Genomic DNA, 16693 nt, shown 5'->3' on the forward strand with positions numbered 1-16693 from the left:
CCCTTTTAAAGAAGCAAGTATATATATATTAGTAGGCTGGATTTTATTCTGCTTGCACATATTGAATGTGATCATATAAAAGACAGAGACCCTCTTTCAAGTGTTTAGACGTTCCATTATGATGAGTCCCACCGTGTTTGGGGGTTTTACTATACGTCTATCCATCTCGTCTTCGTATTAATTCCTGGGCTGCTCGCAGGTTGCTATGGCAGCTGGATATTGGAGTAGAAACCTTGAGTGCACAGAAGCGCCTCTTTGCTTTGGCCTGCGCGTTGTTTCTCCCAGCTCCCTTATGTGGCTTCTGCTGCCCGACTCTGAGCCCCTATGTGCAAGTCTGTGTCACGCGTGTCCCTGCACCGAGGTGCTGTGTAGCGGTCCTTAAGCGCTATAGCAAGGACGCTGGCCGAGGAGGGGCTTCGGCTGGCTTTAGGAGGGGCGGCTAAATCTGGATCTAGTGTCAGCGCCTCCCAGCCACTGAGCGGCGGCCCGGCGCTTCCCCGGCCCCGCTCCCGCCGGCAGGAGGCGGTGCGGCCCCGCGGAGATCTGGCGGGGAGGGGACGCCGTTGCGTTGCTATGAGCGGGCGGCCGCGCTGCCGCTGACAGCTGGGGAGCTGCTGCGGGTCGGTGCTCGCCGCGTATCCGGCGGCGCGGGCTGGCGGGGCAGGGGGAGTATGAGGCCGGCGCGGACGGGGCGCAGCGGGGCCCTGCAACACAGCTCCCTGCGGTGAGGCGCTGCAGGTAGCAGCGGAGCGGCGATGGCTCGCGCCGGGCCTGCGGGGGAGGCGCTGCCCGGAGACTGGCCCCAGGAGGCGGCGGCGGCAGGAGACGTCTCCTGCCGCAGGGAGGACGAGGCGCGGGACGCGCTCTCCCTGGAGCAGATCCTGAGGCTCTACAACCAGCCCATCAACGAGGAGCAGGCGTGGGCCGTGTGCTACCAGTGCTGCGGCTCCCTGCGGGCCCGGGCCCGCCGCCGCGACACCCCCGCCGCCAGGGCGGAGGCGGCCTCCCACGTCCGCATCTGGAAGGACGGAGCCGTCACCCTGGAGCAGCCCAGCGGGGCTTCCCCTCCGGCAGCAGGTGAGGCGGCCAGCGACGCTCGGCGGGTACAGGCTGCTCCCCACCCCGGGTGACCCGGGGTCAGGGGCTCGGCTCCCTCCCGGCGCCCACCCCCGAAGCCCTGCGGGTGAGTCTGAGCCCGGCCCGGGGCGTCTCCCTTTCCCGATGGCCATCGACCTGGGGCTGTTCCAGTCCCTCTTGTTATCCGGCCGGTCTCTTCTGCGGGGCTCCGGGCTGCCTCCAGCCTGCGCCCCTTCCCCACTGCCCCGGCTTCCCACTCTCCAGCCGCACCGCACCGAATCTGGTGTGTGTCCCGCCCCCGGCGTAATCCTTTCCCGTTCACACTGTGTGTAAATCCCCTTCCCCAGGACTCGTCCGCCTGGGGCCACGGCGATTCCGTTCCTGGTTCGCCCAGGTTGTGATCCCGCCGTGTATGAATGGCACATTTCCCCATCCCTGCTGTAAATGGCTGTATTGAACTTGGGTCTGGGGTCTCCCATGTTGGGCCCTACTGTACCTCTTGTCCCCCTCCCCCCATTGTGGTTCATGCGGAGACAAGTAGCACGGAGCCCGGCTCAGCCCGTAGAATGGCAGAGAATTATAGCCGGACCGCCCGGGGAGGCGGGGCCCCCAGCGGGGGCGGGTGTGCTGCACTTTAGAAGGGGTCAGAGAAAATCGGACTCAGTGGCTTTCTTTGCGATAGCTTGTCTCGTGTAATGCTGCACTGGCTCGCCCAAGCTGGACTGACTAACAGTGCCCCAGGTACACGAAGGTGTGCGTGTTGATCTGGAGAGCTCCGGCGGCTCCTTCAGTCAGAATCCTGCTGCTGGTGGGAGAGGGAGCCCGGAGAAGGAAAATCAAAGAGAGCTGCCCATGTAGGTCAGCATGAGGAGGGGGAAGGCGCTGCAAAGCAAAACAAAGAGAGCAGCTGTCAGAGCGACTGTGCACAGTGTTCGGAGGACTGAATGTTGAGGGGGAGGAGGAGATATTAACGATGTGTGCCTTCTTTTGTGCCATTGTTTGTGCCGTTTGGCAGCCAAAAAGAAATAATGGTAGTAAATTTTTCTGGAGCATACCAAATTAACAGAGGCATATAGTGGTTAGGGAGTAATATTGTAACATATATAATAAAAGCTTATTTGTATGCACTTTCGATATCCAGAGAAGAACATACAGGATATGAAATATAAATATTTTAAATTTATGATGCACACATAGATATATAATACAGTATGTGTGTGCAATATTTTATAATGGAGTATAATTATAATGGATAATATATAGTTTGGTGTCTGAGTAATATAATACTATATTATAAGTATTTATAAGATGTACCTTTCAAATATGTCTGATTATATTTCCTCTCCTAAAACATTTTTGAAAACAGATCAGCAACTTAGAACACTTACCAAAAATAGATTGATGTTAGGGATAGATACGCTAACATTAGCCACATAGCAAAACCATCTATATCTGCCAGAGACATAGCACACACCACTAGGTATTTTAAAGTTTATAGAAAAAATGTATTTTCAGTTATCATCAAAAATTTTCAGTCCATGGAGTTTCAAAGCTCATGTTCATAAGTGAAAAAGCCTATAAGCTCTTTTTTTATGTAAACGAAGCTTGATTTCTGTATGAAATCTAAAACCATCAGTATGAAGGATATAAAAGTGAAGCAGATCTCACAGATAATAGCATCCCAAAAGTCCACATCATAAGAGTAAATGTCAGCGGAATTCCTTAATAGGAATCAAGATTTGAAAATTGATATGAAACAGGATTATTATATAAAGTCTTCAAAATGGGAGTAACATAAATTGAGCATTTATAACATGAATATTAATCTGGTATTATGAATTAATTTAAGTCTTTTAAAAGATGTCTGTCTGGACAAACAGTGGCAGAGAATTCCAGTAATCCTGTCTGGAACTAGTGAGGGTGCATACAAATATCAAAATACATAGGGTGAAAAATAAGACATAATCTTGTGATATGATTTAGATAAGTCTAACGAAAATTCCAATTTGAAATTGATCTGGAATGCTTTTTAAATAATAATAATAAAAAAAGTCTGATACGAAAGTACGATTGAAAAATGTACACAACTCCTACTAACCAGTGGGACAAAACCTCCACAACCAGCTCCTGCATTTTGCAGGGACACGGGAAGAGAGTTGTGCACTGCAGAAGCACATTATACTTCTAATGTTTTCAATCAGACGTTTTTCAGAAAATGTATTAACTTATTTCATCTCTCTTGCTTTTGTTTATACCGCCTTTCTTTTCTTGTCTTCACTCCACTTCCTATTTTCTTTCTTATAACAGATCATGATGCATCTTTTTCTTAGTTGTCTTCAGTAAGGCACTGTCTAGGCAAGGATTAAAGTGTGATGTAAAGTTCAGGCTCCTCATTAGGCTTTAACTTGACCAGTTTATCTCATGTTAAATGTCGTGTGCCTTGTCTACACTAGACTTCTAAAATGTATCGCTTAACTAATATCATACTTTAAATTCTAGTATAGACAAGGTCTAGTTTTCTTCTTTTCTGTTTTTCCCTCCAACCTCTTATATAATTTTCTCTCTTTTCTTACGTTTTATTCCCTGTCTTTTGTGTGTCACCCTCACACATCTATTCATATTACCTACTCATGTTTAGGTCTTGAAAATCTTACTATACACCCAAGAGAGAGAGGACCAAACCCGTTAGCCAAAGATTGATATAAAAGATTGGGTGGAGGAGGTGGCCAAGGGACAATGCTTCCCCCTCCCCATATACTGGGAAAAGGAAAGATGCTGGGATTCCTACCATGGAGCTGTCCCTAGACCCTGCTCACTGACTCCATCTTTTGTGTCAGCCTCCAGCTGGTAGGTGTCTGATAAATTTGAATCCTCCACTCAACACCACCCATGGCTGCTGAAAGGGATCAACGTTCTCTGTGTTCCTCCCTCCCACCCTACATCCTCCTGACAGCTGTAATTTTTTGGGAGTGGTTTTGCAAAATATACCTTTTCCTAAGCTTTCTGGATTCTGCCAAAGTGTGCTGAGGGTGTGTATTCTTTAGTACTATTCTCTCAGCCTCTGTTTCCAGGTCCTCTTCTGCAGTGGGTAGGTGTAATGCTTCTGGCCCATGGCTTTCACGAGCAGCAATAGCATGAAATCAACTTGATTCTAGCTTTTCATTGCTACTCACAATCTTCTGGTTAGTAGCAATGAAAATTAACAAGAATCATAGTTTCATTTTGCTGTAGCTTCAGAAGCAATGAGCAGTAGCACAGGCACTGCGGCTGTCTGTAGACTTAGGAAGACAGCATTGCATTAGTTTGTGTTTGGAAAATTAAACCAAAGTTATCTCCACAAACATAAAAGCTATTACTATTTAAATTAAAAAACAGATTCTGCAGAAATTGATGGCATTTTTCCAGAACAGCTTCCTGCAAGTGGATTTTTCAAACCCTGCCTTACATCATTAGGGGAATACACAACTATTTTTGAATTTACAAATAAATAGATTATTAAACTAGGGCTAGTCAGTTTCATCAGATAAAACAAAGAAACACAGCATTGTTCTGTTCCTCCTGCAGAAATTGATGGCATCACAACTAGTTCAGATAAGCATAAAGGGCCTGATCCAAAGCTCAGTGAAATGAATTGTAGCTTTTCCATTGACTTAAATTGGTTTTGGATCAGGACCAGGGTTACATACCATAAAGAGCTGTGTATGTCTGTAATGTCATCAGTTTGTACAGAAGAAATAATCCTGAAGTTGGGTCCTATGAGGTATGTACAAGAGAAAACGATTCTTAAATACTTTGTTTTAGTTATCTGTGCATTATGGTAATAATTAGGATCCTACATTTTTTAACCTTTAAAATATTTTTTTTCTGTTTATTTCATTTCTAGTGAATAAAAGCAAAGATATTCTGAATTTAGGTGCTAGTCCATTCTACTTACCTTTATTCTTCCTGCAGGGCATGTGGAGCACAAAAGCTAGTCTCTTGCATCAAGCTTTATTTTTCTGTAGTAGTGCACATAAGCACATTTGATTCTAGGTTTAATGTACAGGTTTAATTTATCAGAAGAAGCAAATATTGGATGTTGGTTGCTATTTTCGTATACAATGGAATCCTGTGTGTACGGGCAAATAAAGGAGTCCCCTGAGAATGGTATCTTGGTGTAGTGAACATTAAGGCTTTGTTGAGGATGCCTGTCAGTATAGCATATGCTAATAGAACAGCAAATGCGGAGATAAAGCAGTATTACAAAATTTGCTTTAGAGATGCCTATAAAGTACCTGACTCTCTTCAGAGTATATTGCAAATCTCATCATTTTGCTAGAGCTGAAGACGGGGAAGAAATAAACATTAAAAATGTAATAAGTATAAATAGATTGATCTAGCAGAAATGAAGTGCTGAATCCATTATGATCACCTTAGTGTGAATTCTAATTACTTTGTCTGGTATGTAAACACTACAGAAATGTGGGCTCTTATATAAAATTGCAGAAACCAAGAAAGGTGCAAAATATGTTTAACTCAACTGACTTGTTCTTTGTTACTTACATTTTATGAAAAATAAATTTACAGCAACATTTGATAAAATGCCAGAGCAGATAAAAACAAATCCTCTGTATAAGTTAGATCAGTGTTTCTCAATCTTTTTGGTAACAGGGGCTGGCTTGCTGCCTTCCTAAACTGTGTCAGGGAGATCTCAGGGACCGGCAACTGGTCATTGAGAAACACTGAGTTAGAACATTTTGGTGTAGACATGTGATTTCATTATATAAATGCTATTGTGAATAAGCATTTCTTATATATTATTTGAACCTCAAGCATATAGTGGAGGTTACAGTTACATGACTATAAAAACTGATATTAAATCCTTAGCAATGTATTCAGCAGTGTTAGAGTTGAACAAATATAAGGTTACTTCTCAGAAATAAGGTGGTGGCTGTAAGTGATCTATCTGCCAAATTTTAGTTATTAAAAGCTCTAGTTTAAATGTTCCTTACATGTGAGAAAATCTTTGGGATGGAAGAATATACTCAGAAATCTCAGTTTCCTTTACATGCTCCCTTAGGGCCAGATCCAATACCAGTATAAAGTCAGTATTCAGGTTTCTGTTAACTTCAGTGGGGATTGGATTGAGCTCCTAAAGAGAAGGGATGGCTTTGAGGAATTGTGGAGGTGGCAAGAGGTGATTTGAAAATCTCACAAGTCCAGTCTCCAGCTGTCAGTCATGAGGGCTGGCACATCCACAGTGCACCTTTCCCATTCTCTACTGAGAATGTGGCTTCCCAGAGAATGGTGGTATCAGTGGCTGTTTTTTTCCACCATCCTCCACCTCACACGCCCACGGATAGAAGTCAAAGTGGAGAATTACTGCTCGTTTGACCAGCATTAATTATAATGCACATTTAATTCTCAAAATCTTCCACTAGTTGATGTGTGCTCCTTGCCTCTGCCCCAAAAAGATTTGCAGAGTGTTGACAACAGAGTGGTTTTCACGAACTCCTAGGGTGGGGGTACAGCATACTGTAGAAGAATGGTTTCTGCTGTTCTGTCAGTTGTGTAGGGCCTTTCATGCCCTTCTTGCACCTTTTGTGTGCCTCTGTATTGGAAAGGAGTATATGGGGCCTATTAACTTCAGATCTAGTTCATACATGGCAAGAGATGCTTTTTGTCCACTGGTCTTTCAAAAAACGTTGTTTAGAAAAATATGTATAGGTTATTTTTAAAGAAAGGAAAATGTATGTAAAAGGCATTATACTTCTAGTAGTATTTACCCTTTGAAAGAAAATGGTGTGATAGATGGAAATTTCCTGCAATATTATGGACAAACCTTCGTGAATTTAGTTAAACTTTACTGAATTAAGCTTAAGTATTTTAGGAGCCCACTATGTTAAAAATGCAAATGTTTATGTACTGTTGTGGTATTGGAACTTTTTTAGGAGAAAGAGAGGATTAATGCAATTTTTGAAGTTCCTAATATCTCCCAAAGGACTTTTTGAAACAATACGTATGAAGTAGATTTCCTAGGAAATATTGATATAAAGGAAATGCAAATTAAACACCTAGAATCTGTCCGTTTGAAGCTGTAGAGTTGAGCAAAGACTTGTTGTCTGGCTGATTACATATTCAGGTTCTCTTAAAAGAACCTAACCGGATGAATGAGTGATTCACATATTCATGTGTGCTTACAGTTCTGGCCAGGCAAGAGTATTATGAATGCGAAACGACAGGAACATCCGTATGTGGGGTTTTGAAGGATGCTTACCTACCAGAGCCCATGCTGGAGTTACAGGGGTGATCTCTGGTAAGCTTATTAGCATGTGTGCAGGTCCTTTTATAATTTTTAATAGTTTTCTATCTATTGCTTTTACATTAAGAGAAAATTTGCTTACTTAGAACAGTGTGGTAACTTATAACTGGGATAATTATATTGTATACTGTCTCCGAGGAGAGAGGCGAAGCATGCCTGCTCAGGAAGACTGTCTTTTGCTGGAAATAACCCAGAGAAGGCAAGGAATTGTTCAGCCTGGAAGTATCTCGGTCAGAAGGGGGAGAGATGCTGATCTCCATCCAAGAGAGATGATGGCTGGAAAGCTGAAAACCTAGATGGGGTGCCCTTGTGGAACCATAGAGGTGGAGTAGAGGCACAGTTGCCCTAAACTGTGACAAATGCATCAGAATAGCCATGAATTCTCTGTTTTGGTTTTAACATTTGTTGCTTTTAATATTTGAAAGTATGTATGCTTTGACAAATTAGTACTCCTTATAACCTTAAATTAATATTTAATTATCTCCTACTTTGAGTTTTTATTTTAGCATATCCAGAAATGTAACTTACTGCTATTTAATGATAGTAAAGTTTGGTATCCTAAAGCTTCATAGTTACTTGTAGTCCTCAGTACGTTGATAGAGTGGCCAGATAAGATTGGCAGGCATAAATCAACTAATGAGGTAGGGTGGAGGTGGAAGTGGAAGTGGAAGAGACACCTTTACTAGAAAGGAAGAGAAAAACAGTTTCTTCCTGCCCGCTTCTTGTGTTAAGCTGTGAAAGAGGTACCATGAACCTTAGGCCTTGGTACACTGGCTTTTGCCATTAGTGTAGCTATACTAGTAAACTCCATTAATTCTAATCATGGTTTACATGGATGCACCCTGTGCTCTAAGAGTTCCCACCAGTGCACCTACACTGATGGCTAAAAACTCTAGTGTAGACAAGACTGGAGAGGGAGATGACAAATAAGCAAAGGACAAAAAACTTAATGGTAAGGAAGAAGTGTATTGCCAAAAGAAACCTTGTAATGTGTAGACACATTACTTATGCAAGAAGCCTGACAGAACTAAAGGGTAACACTAAGGTACACACACAAGGGAATATAACCAAAGTGTGGTGGGTTGACAAACCAATGAGGGAATGAGGAATAAATAATGAACTATTGAGATTTTAGGCAAGATCAAAGGAAAATATAAAAGCAAGGAACAGCCTTAAATATAACCTACTGTAATTTAGCCTAAATGTAACCTACTGCTGTAGGAACTATTGGCAGAATTGTAGGATTCAGACATTGTAGGTTCATCATGACTTAAAGATAATAAAAAGGGTAAATTAATAGGATTTTGATATGAATGCCAGATCAAAGGGAACAATGATGAGATAAAATTTCTGAGAAAAGAAAAGCCACATTGGTGTGTCTAGCCTTTGTTTGCCAGAAGCTGGGATTGGGTGACATGGGATGGGTCTCTTGGTGATTACCCATTCTATTCATTCCCTCTGGGGCACCTGGCATTAGCTGCTGTCAGAAGACAGGATACTGGGCAGATGGACCTTTGGTCTGAGCCAGCATGGCCATTCTTATGTTCTTATGGAATAGTTATTATATATTACTTGAATTACCGTGGCACTTAGGAGCCCTAGTCCTATATCAGGACCCAACTGTGCTAAGTAATATATAAACCAAGAACAACAATACTTTCCCTGTAGAGTCTTACTGCTCAATCCGAGACCAGCGGGACCTAACTACAAGTATAGGTTTGAGTTGGAAAACGACCTGACTCTCTCATGCTTGGATTGGCTCTCTTCCTCCTACCTGTGGGGTCGGCATGGTGCAGCAGGGGGCTGTGTCTGGCGGGGGTTCAGGACACGGCCACTGCTGCACTGACACCAAGGGCAGGAGGCAGTGGTAGTGCTGACTGAGGTTCTGAGGGAACGGTTGGGTAGGAAAACACCTCAGCCGTCTTGAGTTGCATGGGCTTGAGTCTGGTTCAGGTCTTGGTTGGGTTTAAAAATTAGTCCTGAGCAGATATCTAAGTCCCTGCTCCAAAAGCTCACAATCGAAGAATAAACAAGAGACTCCAGATGATTACAGACAGATGGGGGAATACCAGGAAACTAGAGACCATATTGGTCAGCTGGGTAGTCAGCAGCCTAACCAGCAGTCAAGTTTTTTGTAGGCATCACAGAAATGTAGAGTTTTAAGAGGGGGGTTGAAGGAGGATAAGGAGGGCTTTCTTTGGAGGTTTTCTGGGAGCTCCTCCCATGCATGAGGGGAATCATGGGAGAAAGCATGAAGGGGCTTGTTTGAAAACTTAACAAATGGGTGGTGGAGGCTTGAAGTGTGGGCCAGCTGAAGGTGGGAGTGAATGAGAGATGATAGCTAGAGTGAGGATTGATTGTGAAGGACCTTGAAAATGAAGACAGGTAGCTTATATTTGAGGTTATAGAAAAGGAGAGCCTGTGGAGAGATGCAAAGAGAAGAGTGACATGGTCAAAATTATGGGCACGGAAATTGATCTTTGCAGTAGCATTATGAATTAATATAAAGGGAGCAAGATAGCATTTGTCAAGGCCAGAGAAAAGGATGTTGCAGTAATTGAGACATTACATGATGAGGGAAATAGAAGATATCTAACACCCTGGGCATAAATTATGAAGGATTAATCCTACAAGTTTGGGAACATAGCACAAGAAGACTTTTTTTATTTTGTGGTACAAAAGAACTGGGATGGAGGACATTCCTCTTTTACTTTTAGATGAATTCATGAGTTAGCGCAGCACGATTGATACCTTAGTAATGCTTATAAAAATACTTTTATAATGCTTAATAAATACTGTCCCACTTCAAATATAGTCTCAGGTTAGTCTTATTGGCAAATGTAGATAATTAAAATATGATTGAGAATGATATATTGAATTTTAGCACAATACATTTCAAAGGAACAGAAGCCAGACAGATAAACAGTGCAATTAAGAGTATGCAAAAACTAAAGCCAAGGTTGAGAACAAACAAAAAATGGCATTAATAAGATGATAAACTTTTAAAATGGAGGCATAAGAGGTGAAAAAGACTGTTAGACTGGGCAAAAATAATGAATTGAAAAGAAAGGTAAATACAATTATATGCTGCAGGATTATCAAACTAGAATGGTGGTAAATAGCCTCGGTGAAATCCTGGCTCCATTGAAAACAATGGCAGAACTCCTATTGACTTGAGTGGAATTAGGATTTCTTCCAATAAATGTCTCCTCTCAGACTTCACATTCCTTTTCCCCTTCTAGTTTACCTTCTGTCCCTACATCTGCTGCCACATCCTAGACTCCTCCTTGCTTCCTCCATATTTGCCTGTCACCCCATTTCATTTTTATTCCTGTCCTCAACATGTTCCTCCACTCCCTGATATTGCCCAGCACCTGTAGTCTCTTTTCCTACCTCTCCACATTGCCCTGCAATGCTCTCAAGTCTTGGTGTTACCAGCTCCCACAGTTTTATCAAAAGTCTCTCAATATTTGGTGTTCTTAATGCTCCAGCTCCTGGAATCAAGTGATTACATCATAATCTCAAATTCAGTTTAAAAAAGGAAATTTCCTGTCCTTCAAGTTTCAGAGAGAAGCTTGAAAATGTGACCAGTGTGCATCCTAAATGCTCAAAAATCTAAAGCAAAGTAAATATTATATTTCTAAAATCTCACTATATTTTGGGGCCTGACTCACAGTTTCTAAACACTTGGGGTTAACAATACCGAGTCTGTTCCCTGACTAGTAAATTCCTCAGCACTCCTCTTCCCTCTCTCTGGCCTCGTGCACATTCCGACTACCTGGTGTGGCCATCTTGCTTGAGGGCAGCCTGGCTTCAGCCATACTAGAAACTGTGGGAATTGTTTCCCATCTTTACTATGGGACAGCCTCACTCCCACATGCGGAATGGGAAGGAAACGGCAGTCAACTACAGTGAGGACAAACTGGGCTGAAGCCCTATTGGTGGTAGTGGGAGATGGTGGCCACAGAGAATGAGGGCAAAAATTCATGAGAATTTATTAATCAGTTAGACTAAATATGTATTTTTCCCTTTGTATTTAATTAATCAGAGGTCATCTTCAGCTAGCACTTAATATCACTGGAGTGTCTGATTTGAAAAAAAAATAAAAAATCTTGAGTGGTACCTGAGAAACACTGAAGGTAGATTTTTCTTGACCTCTAACTTCATCTCTCCTCTAGAATGTTGCTGAGTTACTCTCACCAGTTAATCAGACTTGCATGTTAGGCAGATAATTTCACATCATGCTACATGCTCTGCTGGTTCCACCTTATTGATTGCAGAATACTTTTTTCCCCACGCTGATCCCTTCTGAATATGATTATCTACTCTAGGTATACAGTTATTTTATACTGTAAGAAAGCAGGCATAGTACGTATGAGCTTGTTAATGTTGCACCTAAAATGTGTTTCAGATGTATTGCTAGGCATAGAGTTGTCTCACCTACAGTAATTATTTTGTGTGTGTCTTAGAGGTTTTCTAAAACCACATCAGGTATTAATTACAGAGGAACTTTTTGAAACATGAACTGTTAGCCCCTGGAGTGACCTACATATTATTCTGTAAGGAAACGTGGACTATTGATGAATTGGGTTCATTTTAAAAAGGCATTGTATTAGGTGTATGTAGTGTGGTTATAGCCATGTTGATCCCAGGATATTAGAGAGACAAGGTGGGAGAGAGAATATCTTTTATTGGACCAACTTCTCTCTTGTGTTAGGTGCATCACTTAAAGAGATCAGATATGAAAATGATTATTTGTTTTACCCCTTCAGACCAATGGTGGGGTCCTATGGTTGGCTTAGGGGCAATCCACCTTCCTGAGAGGTGGTAGCTTAGTCAACAGGAGAATTCTTCCATCGACCTCAGCACTGTGTATACAGGGATTTAGATCATCTTAACAGTGCCACTCGAACATGTGGATTTTTGGCAGTCCTGACTGATGTAGTTAAACTGATGAAATTTTCTAGGCCTAAACCCATGAGTTTTAATGTCTAGCAAAGTTATGAATTTAAGATCCCAAGCTCGTCTTTTGAAGGTGTTGTTCATGTTTCCTCTGATGCTGAGAACTGTGAGATCAGATATGGAGTGATCATTTTATGAAAAGTGTTTGCCTACAGGTGATAGTGTTTTTGTCTCGTATCATTTTTCTGTGTGAGTTCATTCGAGAGCATGATTGTCTGGTTTCGCCATCATACTTGTTATCAGGGAATTTAGTGCGTTGGATGAGGTACATCACATGTTGTAATAGGCTTGTGTAGTACCCATGGATACTTGAAAGGTGTGCTGTGAATGGAGGGTGTTTATCATTGTAGCAGTGGAGATGTGTCTTCAGGTTTTGCATGTGTTGTCACGGCAGGGTCTGTTGCTGCTTTGAGTTGGTGGGTCCTGGTCTGTTGAGCGCTTCTGATGATGAGGTTGGAGGGTTGTCTGGGAAAAAATCTTTCAGGATATGGTCCACATTGACTATGGGTTGTAGTTGTTAATGATATCCTGCATGGTTCCAATGTGAATGCTGCAAACATAATTGAGGGGGGGGAAGGAAATGAGGAATGATCACATGAACTAGACTGACTGTAAATTACGTCTTTGTTAGTGTTGTAGGTGTCTTGATAGCATCACATTACTGTAGTCCAGATTCTGCAATTCTGGCCAAATGAAAAATACTTGTATTCAGTTCCTTTTCACTTTCAGGGATAGTGAAAGCTGTTCTGTTGGTTAATACATGAGTAAGTGAAATGCAGAAGAGCCCAATCATATTTCCCCTTGCTCCCCAACAGTAACAGTTCTACAAGTCTCTGGAGCAAGTTAGCACTGCATCCTCATACAGTGAAACCTGTGTGAGAGATCACCCTTATGGGTAGTCACCTGTCTTTAACCCATCAGAGAATATCCCAAAGAGAACCGAGTACAGGTTTGCTCTACCTTCCTAATAAAGACCTCTAGTAAGCAATTTATTTTTGTTAGTCACATGGTCAGTTTAAATTTGTACAGATTATATGGGGTATGTTATTTGCTGCACATGCAGGGTATGCTCCTAATTAGTTGTACTCAGCTGAAACACATACTCAGCATAGTCAGCTGAAACACAAACTGTTATCTGCTGTTGTGTGGTGCACAGTGAAATGTAAATGTGTTAATGTACTGTACCACTCATGTCCACTGCTTATAATTTTTGTAAGCATAAAATTCAGTTCTCATCTATGCTGATATGTTCCTCCTCACAAATATGAAAATAAAAGCTTCAGATTCTTTCTGCATATCGTCAAGTAGCTACATATCTTCAGGCATCCTGTTAAATTATATTTTCTAAAATATATGAAATTAGTTTGTTTGGTAGTAATGCTCAAACAAGTCTTCAGATTTTCTTTATGGTAAAGAAATAGAGCGTTGCTTTATTGTTGTCATGACAGCAATTATTGTTCCTTCCCCATTGAAGGGGAAGTGACATTTTTGTTGGCGGTGGGGTGGGGCGGAGGTTTGTTACAAATGGGAGTTTATGATGGAAGAATATAAGACTCAGTCCTGTGTAATACTGATCCTCATTTGAGGGTGCTCAGCTATTCACATAGATGTGGGTATGCATTGTACGACTTTTTAACCCAGCATGTGGAGTGGCATGGGAGACAGCATGAAGGTGCTTGTTTGAACATGTAACAAATGCATGATGGAGGCTGGCATCATGGGCTGATTGGAGGTGGGCATTGACTTCTCAATAGTGAATTAGAGATGATAGATAGGGTGTGGATAGATAATTGGAAAGTGAAGACAAATAGCTTATGTTTTATGTGATAAAGAAGGTGGAGTCAGTAAAAAGATGCAAAGAGAGAAGCGACATGGTCAAAGAAATATTGTGGAAATAGAGGGGACTCAGAAGGGTAACAGAAATTATTTGGGGACAAGTCTATCTACTATGTTAGTTTCTGTGATCTTATGCATAATTGTAGTTAGATCTGAAATGTTATGCAGCTTTACAGAAATATGTTCTTAATTTATAAAGCACATATGGCAGAAACTGCATATGAGGTGGTAAAACAAAGTAATGGTATAAATGGGCCTAAATTTGCAGCAAGGGTGGGGTAGATTGGACATTAGAAAAAACTTCTTCACTGTCAGGGTGTTAAGCACTGGAATAAATTGCCCAAGGAGGCTGTGGAATCTCCAACACTGGAGATTTTTAAGAGCAGGTTAGATGGCCTAGATAGTACTTAGACCTGCCATGAGTGCAAGGGGCTGGACTAGAGGGCCTCTTGAGGTTCCTTCCAGTCCTATGATTCTATGAAATATGCCTTTTGTTTTGTTGCCCAGTTGGAGCATTTGCAAATGAAAGGGATAAATAACATAACTTGATCCATCCTCCAGATTAGTTACCTTAAAAACAGACCATAGAGAAATTAAAGTAACTCTATTCTGCCTTGAAAAGAGATGATAAATGTAAGTAGCGGTGGCAGCGTATGTGAAGTAAGGAAATCTTCTAAAATTCACATGTGCTTCCTCTTGAGGGGGAAGTATGCAGTATATATCAAAGATAAATGAAGGTGTATCTTGAGATTATATATCTGAGATGAACTAGAGAAACTATCATTTTTACAATCTGTACACCTTTGGGCCTCTGTTGATGCACCCGAACTGTGATTGAAGTTTTGGCTAGGACTGTACATATCAAGTTAATCCTCTTGGGATCTGAACATTGCTTTAAAATGTAACAGTAAATATGTCTGTTGTGCTCACAGTAGTTGAAGCTGTCTAGTAAGTAGTTTTAAAGATCTGATATGTTGGAGCATTGGAGAGTCATTTCAATTTGTGCCCAGTTTTTTGGTGACTTGAAGTTCTGGAGGATTTCTGTATATCAGTGTTTCCCAAACTTTGGGATGCCACTTGTTTAGGGAAATCCCCCGGTGGGTCGGGCTGGTTTGTTTACCTGCCACATCCACAGGTCCAGCCGATCGCCGCTCCCACTGGCCACGGTTCGCTCCTCCACGCCAATGGGAGCTGCGGCGCGGGCCAAGGGGCGTACTGGCCACCACTTCCAGCCAGAGGCTTTCCCTAAACAAGCAGTGTCTCAAGTTTGGGAAACACTGCTGTATATATGCCAGTGTTCTGGTGCCTGTTGGGGGTTTGTGTTGTGTTTCTTGGACTACCAGGTTTTAGGTGGGAAGGTTATGGCTAATACAGAGGTAGTAGTGAAAGACCCGTAAGGATGACTGGATGTGGAAGCTGTGGCATGTACATGATCCTGGAAGGGGTACGTGAAAAGAGTTTTGTCTGCATGAAGTGCCGCCTGATAGAGCTGATGGAAGAAAAGATCCGAGGACTGGAGATGCAGGTGGAAACTCTGGTCGAGTTTAGAAGGGGGTTTGAGCAGATGATGGAGCACAGACACGGGGGGGCTGAAGGGATAAGTTCAGACATGCAGACAGAAACAGGACCAAAGAATTCTGAGGAGAGACTGCTGGGTGAGGAAAGTGGATGGTGGAAGCACGTGATTAAGAGAACCAGGCAGAGGAAAAGACAGGCCAGTGAAGGAGAAATAGAACTCAGGAACAGGTTTGCAGAGTTGGAAAATGAAGAAGGGGCACAGCAGGTGGCCGCTGAAGGAGAGAGGACAAGGAAAAAGAGAAGAGCTGTTAGTCCTACAGGAGGAGGGGAGGAGTCAATGGAGGCAACACCAAATATAAGCCCCAGGAGGACTGCAAGGGTGATTAGGAATCGAGAGGACTTGCAGCCGGTGGATGTGGGAGATAGACCGGAGAAGCGCACTGTCACCAAGAAAAGGCAGGTCTACGTGATTGGAGACTCCTTACTGAGAAGAATAGACAGGCCTGTAACTAGAGCTGATCGAGAGAACAGAAGGGTGTGCTGTCTGCCGGGTGCTAAAATACAGGATGTGGACCTGAGGCTGACAAGGATCCTAGCGGGAGCGGGAAAGAATCCGTTGATTGTCCTTCATGTGGGAACGAATGATATGGCTAGATTCTCGCTGGAATGTATCAAGGGAGACTATGCCAGACTGGGGAAGACGCTTAAGGAAATCGAGGCTCAGGTGATCTTCAGTGGGATTCTGCCGGTTCCTAGAGAAGGGAACAAAGGTGTGACAAGATTATGGCGATCAACAGATGGCTCAGGCAGTGGTGCTATAAGGAGGGCTTTGGGATGTACGGCCATTGGGAAGCATTTATGGACAGAAGGCTGTTCTCTCGGGATGGACTTCACCTGAGTAAGGAGGGAAATAGACTTCTAGGATGGAGGCTCGCCCAACTGATTAAGAGAGCTTTAAACTAGGAATTTGGGGGAGATGGTTGGGAGATGTCCAGGAGA

General features: G+C 42.7%; 1 protein-coding gene across 1 annotated transcript in view; it reads left to right on the forward strand.

The window, feature by feature from the left end:
* The first annotated feature begins 755 nt into the window (after positions 1 to 755).
* The window catches only part of SPIRE1 (spire type actin nucleation factor 1), a 195914-nt gene continuing 179976 nt past the window's right edge, over positions 756 to 16693 (forward strand). The window contains exon 1 of the mRNA XM_030552719.1: positions 756 to 1077. Coding sequence (XP_030408579.1) covers positions 756 to 1077 — 322 coding nt within the window. The remainder of the gene's footprint in view (positions 1078 to 16693) is intronic.

Source organism: Gopherus evgoodei, chromosome 2, assembly GCF_007399415.2.
Source record: "Gopherus evgoodei ecotype Sinaloan lineage chromosome 2, rGopEvg1_v1.p, whole genome shotgun sequence".
Taxonomy (NCBI): Eukaryota; Metazoa; Chordata; order Testudines; family Testudinidae; genus Gopherus; species Gopherus evgoodei.